General features: G+C 35.5%; 1 protein-coding gene across 1 annotated transcript in view; it reads left to right on the plus strand.

Annotated features, from left to right (window-relative positions):
* The window catches only part of LOC115518469 (inositol 1,4,5-triphosphate receptor associated 2), an 82,479-nt gene that overhangs the window by 47,975 nt on the left and 17,406 nt on the right, over window positions 1–17,098 (plus strand). The window contains exons 9-16 of the mRNA XM_030321953.1: window positions 1,445–1,522; window positions 3,774–3,830; window positions 5,297–5,356; window positions 5,456–5,520; window positions 6,232–6,331; window positions 8,006–8,137; window positions 8,876–8,977; window positions 10,152–10,315. Of these exons, the coding sequence (XP_030177813.1) occupies window positions 1,445–1,522; window positions 3,774–3,830; window positions 5,297–5,356; window positions 5,456–5,520; window positions 6,232–6,331; window positions 8,006–8,137; window positions 8,876–8,977; window positions 10,152–10,315 (758 nt within the window). The remainder of the gene's footprint in view (window positions 1–1,444; window positions 1,523–3,773; window positions 3,831–5,296; window positions 5,357–5,455; window positions 5,521–6,231; window positions 6,332–8,005; window positions 8,138–8,875; window positions 8,978–10,151; window positions 10,316–17,098) is intronic.

Below are 17,098 nucleotides of genomic sequence, written 5' to 3' on the forward strand. Positions count from 1 at the left end.
TAAGTTTATGGAGGCTCAGACTGAAGCAGTTAGAGTGGAGGTAGAGAGAAGTGTTAGATCAACAAATACTTTATAAAACATCCAAGGATATTTATCATATGTTCTGGTGATATGGAAGCTCTCTTCTGATTGTTTCCAATGTCTCACTGAGATAAAAGAAAAGACATCACCTGAGAGTGAGGAAGCTGGAGGAGGTATTGGAGTTTAAGGAGAGAAAGGATGAAGTAGGCCAGAAGTTGATAAACTTTTTGTACAGGATCTCATAGTAAATATTTTTAGCCTTGCCTGGCTAAAAGGCCTTTGTTGCCACCACTCACTTCTGCCATTGTCATATGAAAGCAACCACAGACAATGTGCAAAAAAAAAAAAAAAAAAAAGGTAGGCATGGCTGCGTTCTAGTAAAACTATTTACAGACTGGGTGGTCAGCTGGAGTTGACTTGCAGGGGTGGGGTGGGAGAGTTGGTGTAGTTTGCAGATCCCTGATTTAGGCCAGTGGCCCTGCGAATGGACTGGGATTGTATGATCTGATCACCAGTAAACACTGAAGTTAAAAATTATAAATTGAATGTGTGATCTGTTGGTTCATTTGTATTTTTCTTTAACAATGTTTATCTGAAAAGGTGCTGACAGGGAGTGGGTAGCAAGCAGAAATTAAGCAAGTACTAAGAAGTAAGTGGGTGAGAAGCAAAGGAATTGAGGGGAAGTGGAAGGGAGGGATTATAATGATGGACCATGGAAGAATTTAAAGCTGAGTGAAAAGGCAACTGAGTTCACAGGAAAGTGGAAGGGTAATGAGAAGGTGGTAGGATCAATGGACTGTAGACTTCAGTGGGGACTGAAGGTTTGTTGGCTCTCAAAGAAGTAATCTGGAAAGAAGTGGTGGTTAAAGAGTGAGATGCTCACAATGAAAATGAGAAGGGGGTCAAATTTTCTGGGAATGACCAGTTTGAAGATGAAGATGTGACCAGGGAGTGCACAGCCAAGGTGGCATGGAAGATAAGAAGGGACTCTCATGAGTATCCCTAGATGGTCATGTTAATTTTTTTTAAGTCTATTTATTTATTTTGAGAGAGAGTGCACATGTGTGCATGAGTGAGGGATGGGCAGAGAGAGAGAGAGGGAGAGAGAATCCTAAGCAGGCTCCACACTGTCAGCACAGAGCCCTTTGTGGGGCTCAAACCCATGAACTGTGAGATTATGACTTGGGCCAAAAACAAGAGTCAGTCACTTAACCAACTGAGCCATCCCGGTGCCCCCTGGATGGTCATGTTAAAAGGATCATGTTATTTTTGGATAAAGTCTAAAGTTTTTTCCCTTAGTTTAAAATGAATTGTGATGTTAATGATGAAAATACCACTTCCTAAAAAAGACTTTGTGATGTTTGTTTGCTTGTTTGTTTGTTTATTTGGTCTAAATCTAAGAATATTATCTTCTTTTACCCAGAATACTAAGAACATTATGGATATCTATAAATTGGAAAAGAAGATTGAGGAATTGTCTAAAACTGAGACTGAGCACCAAGTAAGCACTTCCCAAATACTGGTAAAATATTTTCTTTTGTCAAACCAATATTACTTTATCAAGGTGTATATGACCCATTGACACAATAACCTTTGGTTATAAATTCTGAAATTTGTGTTCCTCAAAATGTCTCAATTAGAGTATATAAAACACAGCTTCTATTTTTTTTTTTTTTTTTACGTAATGGCTTTACTGATATATAACACACATGTCATTAAATTAGCCCACTTTAAATGATATGTCAGTGGTTTTCAGTATATTCACAGAGTTGTGCAAACATCACCAAAACCAATTTTAAAACATTTTTATCATCCCCAAAGAAATTCCTTTAGCAGTCACTCCCATTCCCCACCAACCCTAAGACAACCACTTTAGAGATTTTTTTTGTCTCTATAATACAGATTTACCTGTTCTGGACATTTCAATAAAATGGAATCATATACACCATGTGGTCTTTCATGATTGGTTTCTTTCACTGAACATGTTTTCAAGGTGCATTCATGTTATAAAATATATCAATACCTTATTTCATTTTATTACTGGATAACATTCCATTTTATGGATATACCACGTATTATTTATCCATTCATCAGGTGATGAGCATTTGGGCTGTTTCTACTTTTTGACTATTATGAACAGTGCTCCTATGAACATTTGTATATGCATTTTTGTGTCCATGTGTTTTCTCTTAAGTATACACTTAGGAGTAGAATTACCGGGTCATAGGATAACTATGACCTTTTTAGGAACTGCCAGACTCTCTTCTGGCACCATTTTATATTTCCACCAGTTATGCATGAGGGCTCAGATTTCCCCACATCCTTGCCAACACTTGTAACTATTTATATTTTTTATTATAATGGTATTTTCTAATTGAGGGGTATCTGGTTTTGTAAATCCCTCAATCATCAAAGATTTCAGCTATTATACCTTCATAATGCATAAAACAAGTGCTGGGAAAATGTATCCTTGATTGAATTAAGGGATAATAACGTACAAAAATGATTTTTTATCTAAACTGCATCTAAAAAGTCTATATTTGGTGTATATTTTGTTATGTATTCCATACATTCTTATCAGGAAACTAAAGAATATTAATAAATTTAGGAATTCATATCTACTTATTGTCATCTCTAATAGTTTACATGAATAATATTTTTTGCTGTAGTATATGTGTGAAATGATATATTTAAATTTCATGTTTGTAGGTATGTGTCTATACATATACATATACATATACATATACATATACATATATATATATATCATAGTTTAGACATTCAAATTAATTTTATTCTGGGAATGACTGTTTTTGGAAAACACAACTGTCATAAACTAGTAGAAAGAGTTAGAAGACATGGGTTCAAATCCTGTCTTCTCTACTTAAAAGCTTTATGACCTCAAGCAAGTAGTTAACCTCTTTTAAGTCTTTCTTTTCTCACCTACTAAATGGCTGTGATATTTTCTACCTAATCCCCAAGCTTGGTGGAAACTCAAATGAGAAGATTATGTGAAAATACCTAAAAGGATATCAAATATATATGATTAAGGGATGATTCTACTTCTGACTATGATGATCATTTTTCTAGGTTTTCAATTTAATCAGTATACATACTTGTCAATTATATTTAGAAGACTTTGCCAACAAACTTGCCTTTGGTTTGAATAAACCAATATATTCTAATATTCACTCTGCTAAGAGACATCTTGAACATTTTTAAACTATGTTTTTAAAAGACAGTTTTTTTCTTGCAGTCTAACTAATGAGATTTTGGCAAGTTTAGGTTATGTTGCTAGATCATCTGTGGGTTTCTACAATACTTGTTATCCAAGAGGAAGGGTCTTTTATATGTTGACATAGTATTTGTGTTCATGTTCTATCTAGACTTCCATTTTCACCAAGAAAATGAAGACTCTATTGGTCTTCTTATTATATAAAGTGTAAAATAGTGGAAAGGGCACATGACTAAAGCTGAAGATTCATATTATAGGCTCAGTTCTGTCCCTTACCATGTGTGACATTGAGCAAGTCTTTTAATAGTGCTGAGCTTCAACTTCCTCACTGGTAAAGTGAGGGCAACAGCCCTAGCCTCTCGAGTTGTCATGAGGCTGATGTGAAAGTTGTTTATAAAGAAACACATGCCCGTTAAAGGTGCTTGAGAAACATGTCTCCCTTTTGGAATGATTTTATGGCATTATCTTTTACCAAAGCAATGTCCCAGTGGCCTTCCCGAAACTTGTCTCTTTTCAGATGCAGTTACACATATATGAGAACACTTTGCTTAATAAAGATGCAAGTTTGCAGAAGGTTGGTATGGTCCCTGCCCATGAAGTCCCATGGGGTTTGCTAGCTCTCCCCAAATCATAAAGGAGATGGTCATTTGTGTAACTTCACCCCTATTAGAGTACCTGATTCTAATATTCTATCACAGGACTTTCCTCTATAATACTTCACAAAAATGTTCTTCTGAACAAAGAATACAGACTTTGTCATCTGGGATAAGTTTTAACGTATCCTAAGTTTGGGTGGTATCCATCCATGTATGTAATATTCGTGTGCCAATTACCAGTTACTGGCTAGATATGGTGATGTAGTCTTTTTTTAAGTTTATTTATTTAGAGAGAGGGAGAGTGTGTGTGTGCATGTGCAGGAGGGGTAGAGAGAGGGAGGGAGAGAAAAAACCAAGAAGGCTCTGTGCTGTCAGCAGAGAGTCCAATGTGGGGCTCAAAATCATGAACCATGAGATCATGACCTGAGCTAAAGTTGGAAGCTTAACCAACTGAGCCACCCTCGTGCCCCAGTGATGTAGTTTTAATTCATAATAACATAAATGAGTGTGCAGTCATTTAGGGAACAAGAAGAATATATTCCCCAGTTATTTCTACCTAGTTAGATTGATTTGATTGATTGATAGGTAGATAGACACGATTTTCTTTATCATTGTATCCTTAATCATGACCTATGTATTAACAAAAGATGCTGGCTACAGAGATGCTGGTTATGGTAGCTTTAAGAGACATAGGAAGGACACAATCTAAGTAATAAACTTCCAAGATGGAGGAAGTGAATAAAGAGCAGTATTTCCTTTTCGTTTCTCTGTTACAAAGTTTCAAAGGAATCCTTTATGAATTGTGGACATTGATGAAGATACTGAATATTGTACTAAATTTCTGTCTTCATTGTGAGTGTTCTTTGTCTCCATAGAGTGCATTGTTGTAGTGGCTTCTCACTTCCTCTGTAACTCTGGTCTTTCTACCACTTTGCATTTCTGCCCAACATTCATAAGGTATTGATCGAGCACTTCCCATTTGCCAGGCACTATGTTAATCATGAGGTAAAATTATAGGTCAGACAGTGACTGTACCTTCTGGTCTTAGAGTACAAAACTATGATGAACAGATATCATTTGAACTGGATAAAATTGGATGCCTTAATAATTCATTAGTCATTTGCAGGTAGACTGATTTTTTTCCTGTTATGATAGTAAATATAATTTTGACTTGAGCTTAAGAATTACCTTTTAGAGTTTGATTCCACGGAACCAGGCAAATATAGAACATAACGGCACCAGTTAGGTATAGCTGCCTTGCTGTCCCATACTTTTTTTATGTGGTTTTAATCATAAACATAGACTGGTTCAGCTTTCAAATAAGATTGGTAGAAGGTCTCATCATCATTGAGCATTTACAATTTTTCTGTGGCTCAGATTGAGAATCTAAATATGATTTGGTAGACTCATACATGTATTTGGTATTCTCTCTTCTGCTTTTCAGAAGGATTTAAGTATAGAAGAACTTAAGTCAACCATCATAGAATATGGAAACATTATAGAGGTATACCATAATAATCTCACAGTTTGCAAGGTGGGGTTGTTTAAATGTAAATCCTCCATTAGAGTAACACGTACAGCCTAATGTTGTATGTGATTCCAGAATTTACGAGGGGATAAAAACAAACTGGCTCATGAATTACAGCACTTGCAACAGGAACTTATCTTGTAAGTAGAGCAACTTCTCACCAGCCTTCTCTCTCTCATGTGCCTCCACCCTGCGTTATTGGTCTGCTGAGCTATGTACAATTCTTTGTGCCACATTCATGATATTTTTCTCTCCTTTTCTGCAATAGATCTCCTTCTCAGTTTTCCATGACCCATGCTTTTTTCTTACTTTGAGATTAAGCAATCCTTTTGAATGCATGCACGGCATGCTGTTCTTACCTCTTTATTAACATACATCATCTTATAATTGTTTTTAAGTATGCACACTATGCTATCCAGGAGTCTACAGGAGCCACACAGATATCAAAAGTGAGCAAAATATTTGGGAGAAGTGCACACATTTAGAAGAGTGACAACTGAGAAAAGTGTATTACCCAGATGAAGGCCAGCGAATCAAGAATATATGGGCCCAGTGTAGCTGCATCTTTTGATTTTTAAAAGAAAAGCCAGAAATCTAGATTTTCTCATTTTTAACTATTGGCTCTAGTTCTTAAAAAAAAGAGAAAAAAAAAAGCATGGCCTACTTGTTTACAACCGCCTAGAGTCATTAGTCTGTGCTGGTCCTGGAGGACAGAGAATATTATTTCTCTCTATTACTAAGTACCTTATACAATCCTTGGCACACATGAGGGCTTACTGGAGTGATAAACCCCATTTTGGTGACTTATAGTCACATCTAACTGGACTGGATTATTATTTTCATTTTTCAAGAAATGGGATCCAGCTGAATGTTAGTGAAGAGTGTAATAGTATCATCTCTGAAGAAGAAAAATCTTTACATTGTGAACTCACTCTTGCTCAATCTGCAGAGGTAGGTAATTATCATCAAATGCAAAACTTCATAAAATAAGACCATATGCAATAGTTTACTTCAGGTGAAGGTCCAAGCTTGCTGAAGAGCACCTGTGATATTTTGAGGAAATCTGTTGAATGTTTTTAGAATCCAAACCTAAAGTCTCTTAGCGTGAAAAAAAAATGGACCTTTTTCACGTTATGACTGAAAATCATAGTGAGGTTAAGGCTAAGATTGAAGAAGCATGTGTTCAGTGAATCCAGACTTTAGAAATCTGTATAGTCTTGATATTTTTTTACGAGAAAGTACCTGTGCCGATACCCGGGCCTGGGGTCCTGAAGATAACGATAGAGATCCATGAACTATCTTTAGGTATTTCCCTAACCCCCCGAAATAAATGTATCTGATAAAAATAAAGATGCTTAGAAAAATCATGAAATTTCTTTGCTCTAAAATGAAATTGTAGCATCCCAATGTAATGGCACTGATTATTACATTCTGAACAGAAATTAGCATTTTTATGTTTTTGGTTAATTTAAAAATGCAAATGAATTATTACTTTAAAAAATTTCTGTTAGGAAGACCCAATTTTTTCAGCATGGGAGGAAATTATCAAAAGCCTTCTTGGGGATGAAATGTTGGAGATCCACCCCCCAAAGACTATATTTTTACTCCTTTGTACTTTCCAGTCCGTCCTAGGAAATGCTTTGTTAGCAAATTGCTTTCTTTTCACCACTTTGATGGGCTTTCCATGTCTGTGGACGATGGATATGTCAGAATGTCCTCCTCCTGACAGCTGTGACATGACCTTGAAAGAAGAGGAAAAATGTCTTCAGGGCAAATGCTGTTTGAATTTCTCGTGCCAAGGATCCGGGGGCAACATATGCTGCCTTCATCTAAAGCTGTCTCCGGCAGCCTTGGACATTCTTCTGAGGGCTGTGCTTTCCTGACATTCTGTTTCAAATACTCATCATCTTACTGTGTTTTTGAAACCGGGCCAGACTGCCAGACTGAATGAAATGGTGGCAAATCTGCCACAGCAGTCCTCTGAGATGATAATGATGTCAAGATGCCAGCCTGTAAAGTTCTATACTTCTAAACAGGGGTTAAGCAGCTGGCAAAGTTCTGGCTCTGAGGTTTATCGTTCTAATGGCTTAGGAAGTGTAGAAATAAGAGCTCTTGAAATGTTTTCCAATAGGCAACAAGAAGGAAGTTAAATGTGGTGTGGTCGTGTATCAAAAATACGATAGGAGACGGATGCTTTGGGAGAACCATAAGAATTATCCTTTGGAAAACATCATCTGAGAGTGACTTTTATGAAAGGAGGAGACAAAAGAAACTAGTTTTTTTGCGGTGGTGGTTATTGAACACCCTCCCCATAGTTTTTTTTTTTTTCTTGTGTATTTCTTTACCTTCCCTATTTTCTTAAATTAGAGCCATAGTGGTTTATATTATCCACATGTAAATGTTATCTATTGAATAAATGTTTTTCCTTAAGAATGAATAAATGTTAAGTTGACGCCATCCTAGAAAGAAAATGTAAGCTGTTGTTCGGTAACGTAGGAGGATTTTATAAAACAACTAGCACTCTTTGGTGGGTACAGTTATATTGACCCATGAATATCATTTGCATAAAAAATAATGTTCTTTATTAGAATGACAGAGTTGTGGACACTTTAATAATTGTTTCAGGACAATGAAGTTGAGTGGCAGTGCAGTTTCACCAGTTTGTCAACTCTGGATATGTTGATGGACCAAGAAATGCTATTACTGAGAAAATTTGAACAAAAGGGAGTGGAATTCACAGCTGTCCTTCAAAAGCTGGTATTGTGTAACATGTACTGTGGTGATTCACTGGCTACGAACATTTGCAGATAGCTGATCTACAGTATGTTTGTGGAGTACAGGCATATCTGTGTTTTGCTGAGATTCAAATTAATCCTACTATGAAAAGAGATTTTTCTTAAACCTTCCTGAAGATGATCTTCCAGTTCTGGCTCAATCAGGACAAATAGGTTGATCATTCGTTATAAATTGTTCAAACTTATTTTTCCTACAGGCTAATCATTAGTATCAGAGGACTGAAGACATAGTATCTAGTGAACAGTTTCTTTCTGGCTAATAGTAGTACCTCTTATTCCATTTTGATTTTTGGCTAGAAATGAGACGGTTAGAGGAAGAAAACATCTTACCTTCACGTTGGTATTTCTAGACCCTTTCATAGTACCTAGCGTATGGTAGGTAGTATTTAAAGAGTGGAAAAAGAAATCCATGAAAATGCTTGTTTCCTACTATTTGAGACAGGAATAAAAATGTGCATGTTTTGTCTAAAAAAATGATTCTATCTGTATATATTCAGTATATATGCAGCACCTGACAAGAGTTAGCATTTACACATGGCAATATCCCGGGATAAAGGAAAGTCATGGGTGGCATTAAATGAGAAAGAACTGTGTATGGTGTCTTAATTATCTATACAGGACCTTTGGTCTAAATTACTTCTTATGTAATAGCATATGCCTTTCACCTGAATTCCCAGTTGAATATGTGGAATTCTTTCAGCACAAAGAAGTTTCTGAAGTTGAAACCCTCATGGATAGCTCTCTACAGTGGGTAACTGGTCCAGAATTTACTGTGAAAAAAAAGTGGGAGAAGAAACTTACTGTAAGTGTTTTATGTGTTTGTGATTTTCCTATTTTTTCTTCTGCTTTATTAAACCAGGTAATATTATATGCAGTATCATTTCTAAGACTTTATGTAATTTTCTTCTATCTCGGGCTGTTGATGTGTATGGAGTGAATGTCTGGGGATGTGTGTGAGTATGTGCATGTGGGTGAAAGTAAGAGTATGAGGGTGAGGATAAGTGTGTGTAAGGGTGAAGGTAAGTGTGTCTAAGAGTGAGAATAAGTGTGTGTGAACATGAGGGGAGCATAAGTGTGTGAGAGCATGAGGTAAGTGTGTGAGAGCGTGAAGGTAAGTGTGAAAATAAGTATGTGTGAGAGTAGGGAAAAGTATGAGAGAGCATGAAGATGTGTGTGTGAGGATAAGTGTGCATGAACATGAGGGGAAAAATGAGAGTGAGGATGTGTGATATGTATTAAAGAGACAGGATAAAATAATTGAATGGAAAAAGTATTTTATTTGAATCTTGTGAGAACTGCTAGTCTAAGCTTGAATTTTTCTTTGACTTATTAAAATTGCTTAAATTTGATGGAATAATTATTGTGCAAAGGAATGTTATTCCTGAGATTCTGATAGTTTCATTATACCAGAAATTAGCAGAACATTGGAAAAATGAGAACTTAGGTAACTATTTCCTGTTTGGTTATAAAGGAAGCATAAAAGAAGAAATCTCCTTATCTTTTATCTTATTATCTCTACTTCTTGGCTGCCAGACAACTTTCTAACATCCATAAGTTTCCTAAGTTAAGCCCAAGCAAGAAGTGAACTCTGAAGACTCTGAAATACTAATTTCAACCTCCTTGACAAACCTTTTTTTGTTTTAATTGCTTTTGAGTATGCTAATGAACAAATACTGATTTCATTGCATTTCCTTGCCCCATTCTATTCTAAAGCAGTTGTGATGATTGATGAAATGGTTAGGGACCGCTTATATTAGAAAGCTCAATTTTAGTCACATAATAGGCACGCAATATGTACTTGTTAAATTGAGATAATGGGTCCAAAAAATAATCTTTGGACAGTTGAGACTTGGTATCTGTTCAGTTAGAAGTTTAGTGTCTAATAACCATGAATACTATTGAGATGGGAATGGCCTGTCATTTGTTTATATTTAACACTGGAATAGTGGAGTTTTGTTTTGTGATTTTTCTTGTAGGAAGTCAAATATAAAATGGAAGAGAAACTAAATCTTTGCATATTAACGCTGAACACCTTGGGAAGCCAGAAAAAATCTCTTGATAAAGAATCTGTCAAATTAATAAAGATTTTGAAGAGATTCAGGCTGGAATATTTTTATTTCAGAAAAGAATTTCTTTCCAGGTGATGGTCATTTATCTGCAAGAAACCCATGCTTTGTATAATGACACGTTTGGGATTGTACCATGACATTCGGTTTACTTTTTTCAAGTTGTATGCATTGATTTCAGATGATCTCACTCTTTCAAGGAAGGCATTTTGTCTGATAATTTTGAATTATGAAGTAGCATGAAATTGACATAAATATATGCAACTTATATATTGCAATAAATTGCAAATAGTGAACCTTAAAATTTGTGGAAACCTATTGTATAAGGAGTTATTTTCCCTAAAGAAGAAAATTGGAATTATAGAATATAGAACTCTCTTAATCAGAAAGGACTTCAGAGATCATTTAGTAAAACCTTATAATTTTACACAGGACTGAAGCATAAGGATTTAAAGTGAATTGATCAAGACCTTAGGGTTATTAATGGGAAATCTACAAAGAAATCTATTATTAATGGAAGAATTTGAGTCTGTTGACTCCTGTCCCATCTGGCTTCATTTTCTGCCTCAGTATACAATGTATTTATTGCACTGGGCACTAGTCAATTATATTTCAAGTAAGAGAAGTCAGGGAATAGAGGTCTCTAAATGTAAAATAATTTACTATCTTACTCTCACCTTAATTCTTAATTCACCAAATTATTGAAATTTGTGCCCTCTGTAAGTCACATACTAAACAAGTACAGCCAGTAACATCTTTTGTTGACCACTATTTATATATTTGCTAGTACCACACTAAGAATCCCCTTAAGAAATGCTTTTTTGGTGAGTGAATGAACATGGGTGTGTAGTGAATTTGAATAAGATAAAAAAAAAAAAATGTAGTTAGAGACCAAAGTTGCTTAAAGAAAGTAGCCAGAAGAAACTGTTTTATTCCCACCCCACCCCACCCCAATAAGAAAATTAGATACCAGAAAGAGGTTAATACCAGAAGGAGCTCTCTCAAGAAAATGATCATCTATTCTCCCTAAGAAGCAGGGAGCCCAGACTTCCCCATAGTGGTGTGTGGGTTAAGTGGATATGCAGCTTCCTTACACAGATAACATCTCCACAAAAGGGAGCGTTAAAATTCTTCTTTTTAGCAACAAAGACCTATTTGGAGAGAGTCATTTCTGAATAAGTGAATCTTCTATATTCTATAAGACTCACAAGCAGCCCGACTAAGTAACAATAGGTGAAATTTGTTGAGAGCTTACTGTGTTAGATGTAGTGTTAAGAATTTGACATTCATTTATCTTGAGAGTTTCAGAGATTCATTCAAGGTTGCCCAAGAGGGATTATTAAGTGGCAGCTGGGATCAGACCTAAATGTGTGTAACTTCAAAACCCGTGTTCTTTCAACTATTAATCCCCTACCATCCTCTTGTTAAAATTGGATGAAATATTCATTAAAAATATTCTGGGAACCTGGTATTGAGCAGGTTAAGCCCAACTGGTTAAACCCCTGCCTTCCAGATATAATTTTAAATAGACAAAACCATTTGGTGGCTACACAAAAAAATGATTTGGCTATAAGTTTTAAATGAGTAAGCTTTATCTATGAGTAGGGAGTATTTTGTGGGGATGAAAGTAAGAATTCTATGTTTAGAAATATTTATTAAAGATAAACTCTCAGGGGCTGTTTTCTGGGAAGGAGAAGGCTTTCATTCTGTTGTAAAATAAATAGGCTGAAGTACTGAGGAATGGAAAGAATTGAATGAGTCAAGGAGAGGCAATGAAAGGAAAAACTGCTCTTGAAGGTCTCAGGGAGTGTAAAGTATGTCATTTGTGCAACACCCAATTGCCAACTCCTTGTCAGTTATTTTTCTAAATATTAGAAAATTAACTAAGAAACCTCTGCATCCATGAAACTAGTATTTTTAAGGTATTCAAAGAGTGAACAAATAAACGTGTAACTATATACTATAATACCAGGCAATGGTGGTAAGTGATATAAAGAAAATTAAGAGAATAAGAAGACCAGGAATGATGGGGCAGGAGGACCAAATTTTAGAAGGAAGGGCCAGTAAAGCCTTGTCTGTGATTGGTAAATTTAGTAGATAGCTGAACAAAGTGAGAGTATGAGCTAAGAGATGATCTGGGAAGGGTTTTAGTCAGAGGAATTAGCTAGTGCAAAGGCCCTGAGTTTTTAATGAGCTTGCATGTTTGAGCCACTGAGTTAGAAACTATTTCAATAGTGTAGGTGAAGGAGTGTAACATGAGCAAGGAGATAAGAAATGGTTGGATTCAAACTTTATTTTGAGGATGGGTCAGATCTTACATGCTAGTGAATTTGATGTGGGAATACAAAAAAGAGTCATCCTTGACTTACAGCATTGTTGTTGGTTTTTTGTGTTTTTTTTTTCCTGAAAACTAGGTAAATGGGGTTCTCTTTGGATAGTGAAGTTTCAGGGAGAATCAGATGACAGGAGTAGAAATCAAGATTTAGCATTAGGACATGTTAGCAAGGAGATACTGAATTTAAAAACACACTCAAAGCTGATACTATATATCTTAACATAATGCAAGTCACTACAGAACAAACATCTTCAAAGATTTAAAATCTCTTGAATATCTTTAATAGCTAGTACTGTCTAATTCTTTAAAAGCTATTTTTAAGACTTAATCACAAAGTGCATTATAGGTGCAAATATATGTAATATATATGATTAAAGTTGTAATTAAATATGGATTTCTGTTGGTCCTTACAATCCTTTTGCTTTCCCTTGGAAGATAATGGACAGTCTTGAGAGCTTAGACTATTACAAAAGAGAAAAGTTGGTAAAACTGATGTCTTAAAAAGAAGAAGAAGAGGAAGAGGAAGAAGAGGAAGAGGAAGAGGTAGTGTCAGCAAGAAGGTCGAATAGGAAGCCCTGGGCCTTCCTTCCCTCATGGGATATACTGATTCAACAGTGATACATGAACAAATTAACTTTTTTGAGAAATTCAGAAACTATTTGGGAGGCTCTGCACCTGGGTGGATGTGAAACCAGCCACATCAACGCTGGTAGAAAAATTCTAGATACCCTGTCAGTGTCATTCCTGCTCCAGGTATAGGACCATGTGATCAGAAGGAATCCCCCAGCATCCGGCTTCTCCCTGGGAAGAAAAGAATCAGACTGTGTGTCCACATTCCAACATTTCTGAGGACTTGCCAAGATAGTGGCTTTTGACTCAACTGTCTCAAAGTGCAGATGGAACTGGGCATACTGTAGACACTTAGGGGACACTAAGAACAGTGATGGCAGGTGGAACTAGCACACAAGTACTCATCATAGTCCCCTAGCTCAGAACAAAGAAAACAGATGAAAAACCCCAGAGCTTAGCTTCTCCCTAGGGAAGGAAAGAATAGGATCACTTTTCTGAGGGGTGTCTAAAAGACTGGCTTCTGTCACACCCATCTTAGAGCAATGTTACTATCATACTCTAGACACTTAGGCTCCAATAAGGATGATAATGGTGATTTGAATTAGCATGAAGACTTGCAAGCCCCCAGAACTCTGCCCAAACTGATCGATAAAGGTTTTCTCCTGTATATATAAGTCCAGGCTATGGAGACTGGGAGAAGTGGTTGTTTTTTCTGAAGTGCAGATACTGACACAGAGTCAGAAGAAATGAAGAAGCAAAATCTCCAAAAACTGTCACTAATTGAATCAGAGAAATGATTTACCTCAAAGAGAATTCAAAATAACTGTCATAAAGATGTTCAATGAGATCAGGTAAAGGTAAATATATATAGAGAGAAATATAGAATACTGTAATATTATAGCAGTGATAAGCAAATCACTTAATTATAAGATAAAAGTTTAAAAATTGTAAGTATATAAAATGATAAAAATATGTTAAAGTACACAATAAAAATTTGTAAGTTGCGTCAATAACAAAGGGGGGGAGGGGAGATGTAAAAGTATAGTTTTTGTATGTGATTGAAGTTAAATTGTTGTCAGCTTAAAATACTGTTACATTTTATGTAAGCCCCATGGTAACCACAAAGAAAATATCTGTAGAAGATACACAAAAGAAAAAGGAGTCAAGAACTATTAATCAAAAAAAAAAAAAAAAAGAAAGAAAGAAACATGAAGACAAGGGAGGAAAAAGGAACAAAAGAACTGCAACACACAAAACAATGAAAAATGGTCACGGTAAAAAGGGGTCATAAAGGTTCCTCTTTATCAACAATTACTTTAAGTGTACATAAACTTTCCAATCAAAAGACATAGACTGGCTGAATAGATTAAAAAACAAGATCCAACTATATGCTGTCTGCGAGACTCACTTCAGATGTAAGGACACACATAGGCTGAAAGTGAAGGGTGCAAAAAGATACTCCAGGCAAATACTGGCCAAAGAAGAGTCAGAGTGGCTATACTTATATCAGAGAAAAAAGACTTTAAGTCAAAAATTGTCACAAGAGACAAAGGGAGGGCAGTATACGGTGATAAAAAGGATCAGTTCACTAGGAAGATATTACAATTAAAAATACATATGCATTCAGTATCAGAGCATGTAAACATATAAACCATATATTGACAGAATGGAAGGAATAAATAGCAATATAATAGGAGACTTAAATACACCACTTTCAATAATGGATAGAACATCGAGGCAGAAGATCAATAAGGAAACAACATACTTGAATATTATAGACTAAATGGACCTAACAGACACTTACAGAACATTCTACCCTATAGCTACAGAATATACATGCTTCTCAAGGGCACATGGAACTTTCTGCAGGATCACATGTTAAGTCACAAAACAAGTTTTATCAAATTTAAGAAGATGGAAATTATACTATCTTTTACAACCACAGTGGAATAGAACCGGAAATCATAGCAGAGGAAAACTGGCAAATTCACAAATATTTAGAAATTAGCACACTGCTGAAAAACCACAAAGAAGAAATTACAAGGGAAATTAGAAAATATCTTGAGACAAACAAAATTGAGCACAACATATCAAAATATATAGTATGCAGAAAAAGCAGTACTAAAAGAGAAGTGAATGGTGACAAATGTGCCTACATTAAAAAGAAGGAAGATCTCAAGTTAACAACCTAACTTTGTAGCTCAAGAAACCAGAAGAAGAAGAACTAAGATCAAAATTAGAACAAGGAAGGAAATAATAAAGATCAGAGCATAAATAAATGAAACAGAGAATAGAAAAACTCTTTAAATAAAAATCAATAAAACTGAGTTGGCTTTTAAAAATTTTAATTTTTAAAATCTCTTCAATTTATAATTTCAACTCTAGCAGAATATACTGTTATTAGTTTCAAGTGTACAATATGGTGGTTCAACAATTCTATCCATTACTCAGTGCTCACCATGATACATGTATTCTTATGCCCTTCACCTATTTCACCCATCCCCCACCCACCTTTAGTAACCATCAGTTCTCTATATTTAAAAGACTTGTTTTTTGTGTGTGTGTTTGTCTTTTTTTCCCCCTTTATTCATTTATTTTGTTTCATAAATTCCACATGAATGAAATCATGGTATTTTTCTTTCTCTGACAGATCTAGGTCCATCCATGCTATTACAAATGGCAAGATTTTATTCTTGTTTTATGGCTGAGTAATATTCTAGTGTGTGCGTGTGTGTGTGTGTGTCTCTATATATATATCACACCTTGTTTATCCTTTCATCAATCAGTGGACACTTAGGTTACTTCCATAATTTGGCTATTGCAAATAATGTTGCAATAAACAAGACTGCATATATCTTTTTGAATTAGCGTTTTTGTATTCTTTGGGTAAATACCCAGTAATGGAATTACTGGGTCATATGGTAATTATCTTTTTAATGTTTTGGGGAACCTCCATACCGTTTTCCACAGTGTACGCTCACCAACAATAGTGCACAGCATTCTTTTTAGCTCACATCCTTGCCAACACTTCTTGTTTCTTGTATTTTTAATTTTGGCCATTCTGACAGGTATGAGGTGGTATCTCATTGTGGTTTTGATTTGCATTTTTCTGATGGTGAGTGATGCTGAGCATTTTTCATGTTTCATTGGCCATCTATGTGTCTTTGGAGCAATGTCTGTTCATGTCTTCTGCCCATTTTTTAATTGGATTATTTGTTTTGGGCTGTTGAGTTGCAGAAGTTCTTTATATATTTTGGATACTAACCCTTTATTGGATGTCATTTGCAGATATTTTCTCCTATTCCATAGTTTGCCTTTTAGCTTTGTTGATTGTTTCCTTGGCTCTGCTGTAGGTTTTTATTTTGATGTACTCCCAATAATTTATTTTTGCTTTTACTTCCCTTGCCTCAGGAGACAAATCTAGAAAAATGTTGCTACAGCTGATGTCAGAGAAATTATTGCCTGTGCTCTCTTCTAGGATTGTTATGGCTTCAGGTCTTACATTTAGGTCTCTAATCCATTTTGAGTTTAGTTTTGTTTTTGGTATATGAAAGTGGTCTGGTTTCATTCTTTTGCGTGTAGCTGTCCAATTTTCCCCAACACCATTTGTTGAAAACAGTGTGTGTCCCACTGCATATCCTTATCTCCCTTGTCATAGGTTAATTAACCATATAAGCATGAGTTTATTTCTGGGCTGTCTGTTCTGTGATGTTGATGTGTCTATTTTTGTGCTGGTACCATACAGTTTTCACTACTATGGATTTGAGTACATTTTGAAATCTGGGATTGTGATAGTACTAATTTTGTTCTTTTTTCAAGATTACTTTGGCAATTTGGGGTCTTCGTGATTTCATACAAATTTTAGGATTATATGTTCTAGCTCTGTGAAAAATGCTGTTGGTATTTTGATAGAGATTGTATTAAATCTGTAGATTGCTTTGGGTAATATGGA

This window comes from Lynx canadensis, chromosome B4, assembly GCF_007474595.2.
Source record: "Lynx canadensis isolate LIC74 chromosome B4, mLynCan4.pri.v2, whole genome shotgun sequence".
Lineage (NCBI taxonomy): Eukaryota > Metazoa > Chordata > Mammalia > Carnivora > Felidae > Lynx > Lynx canadensis.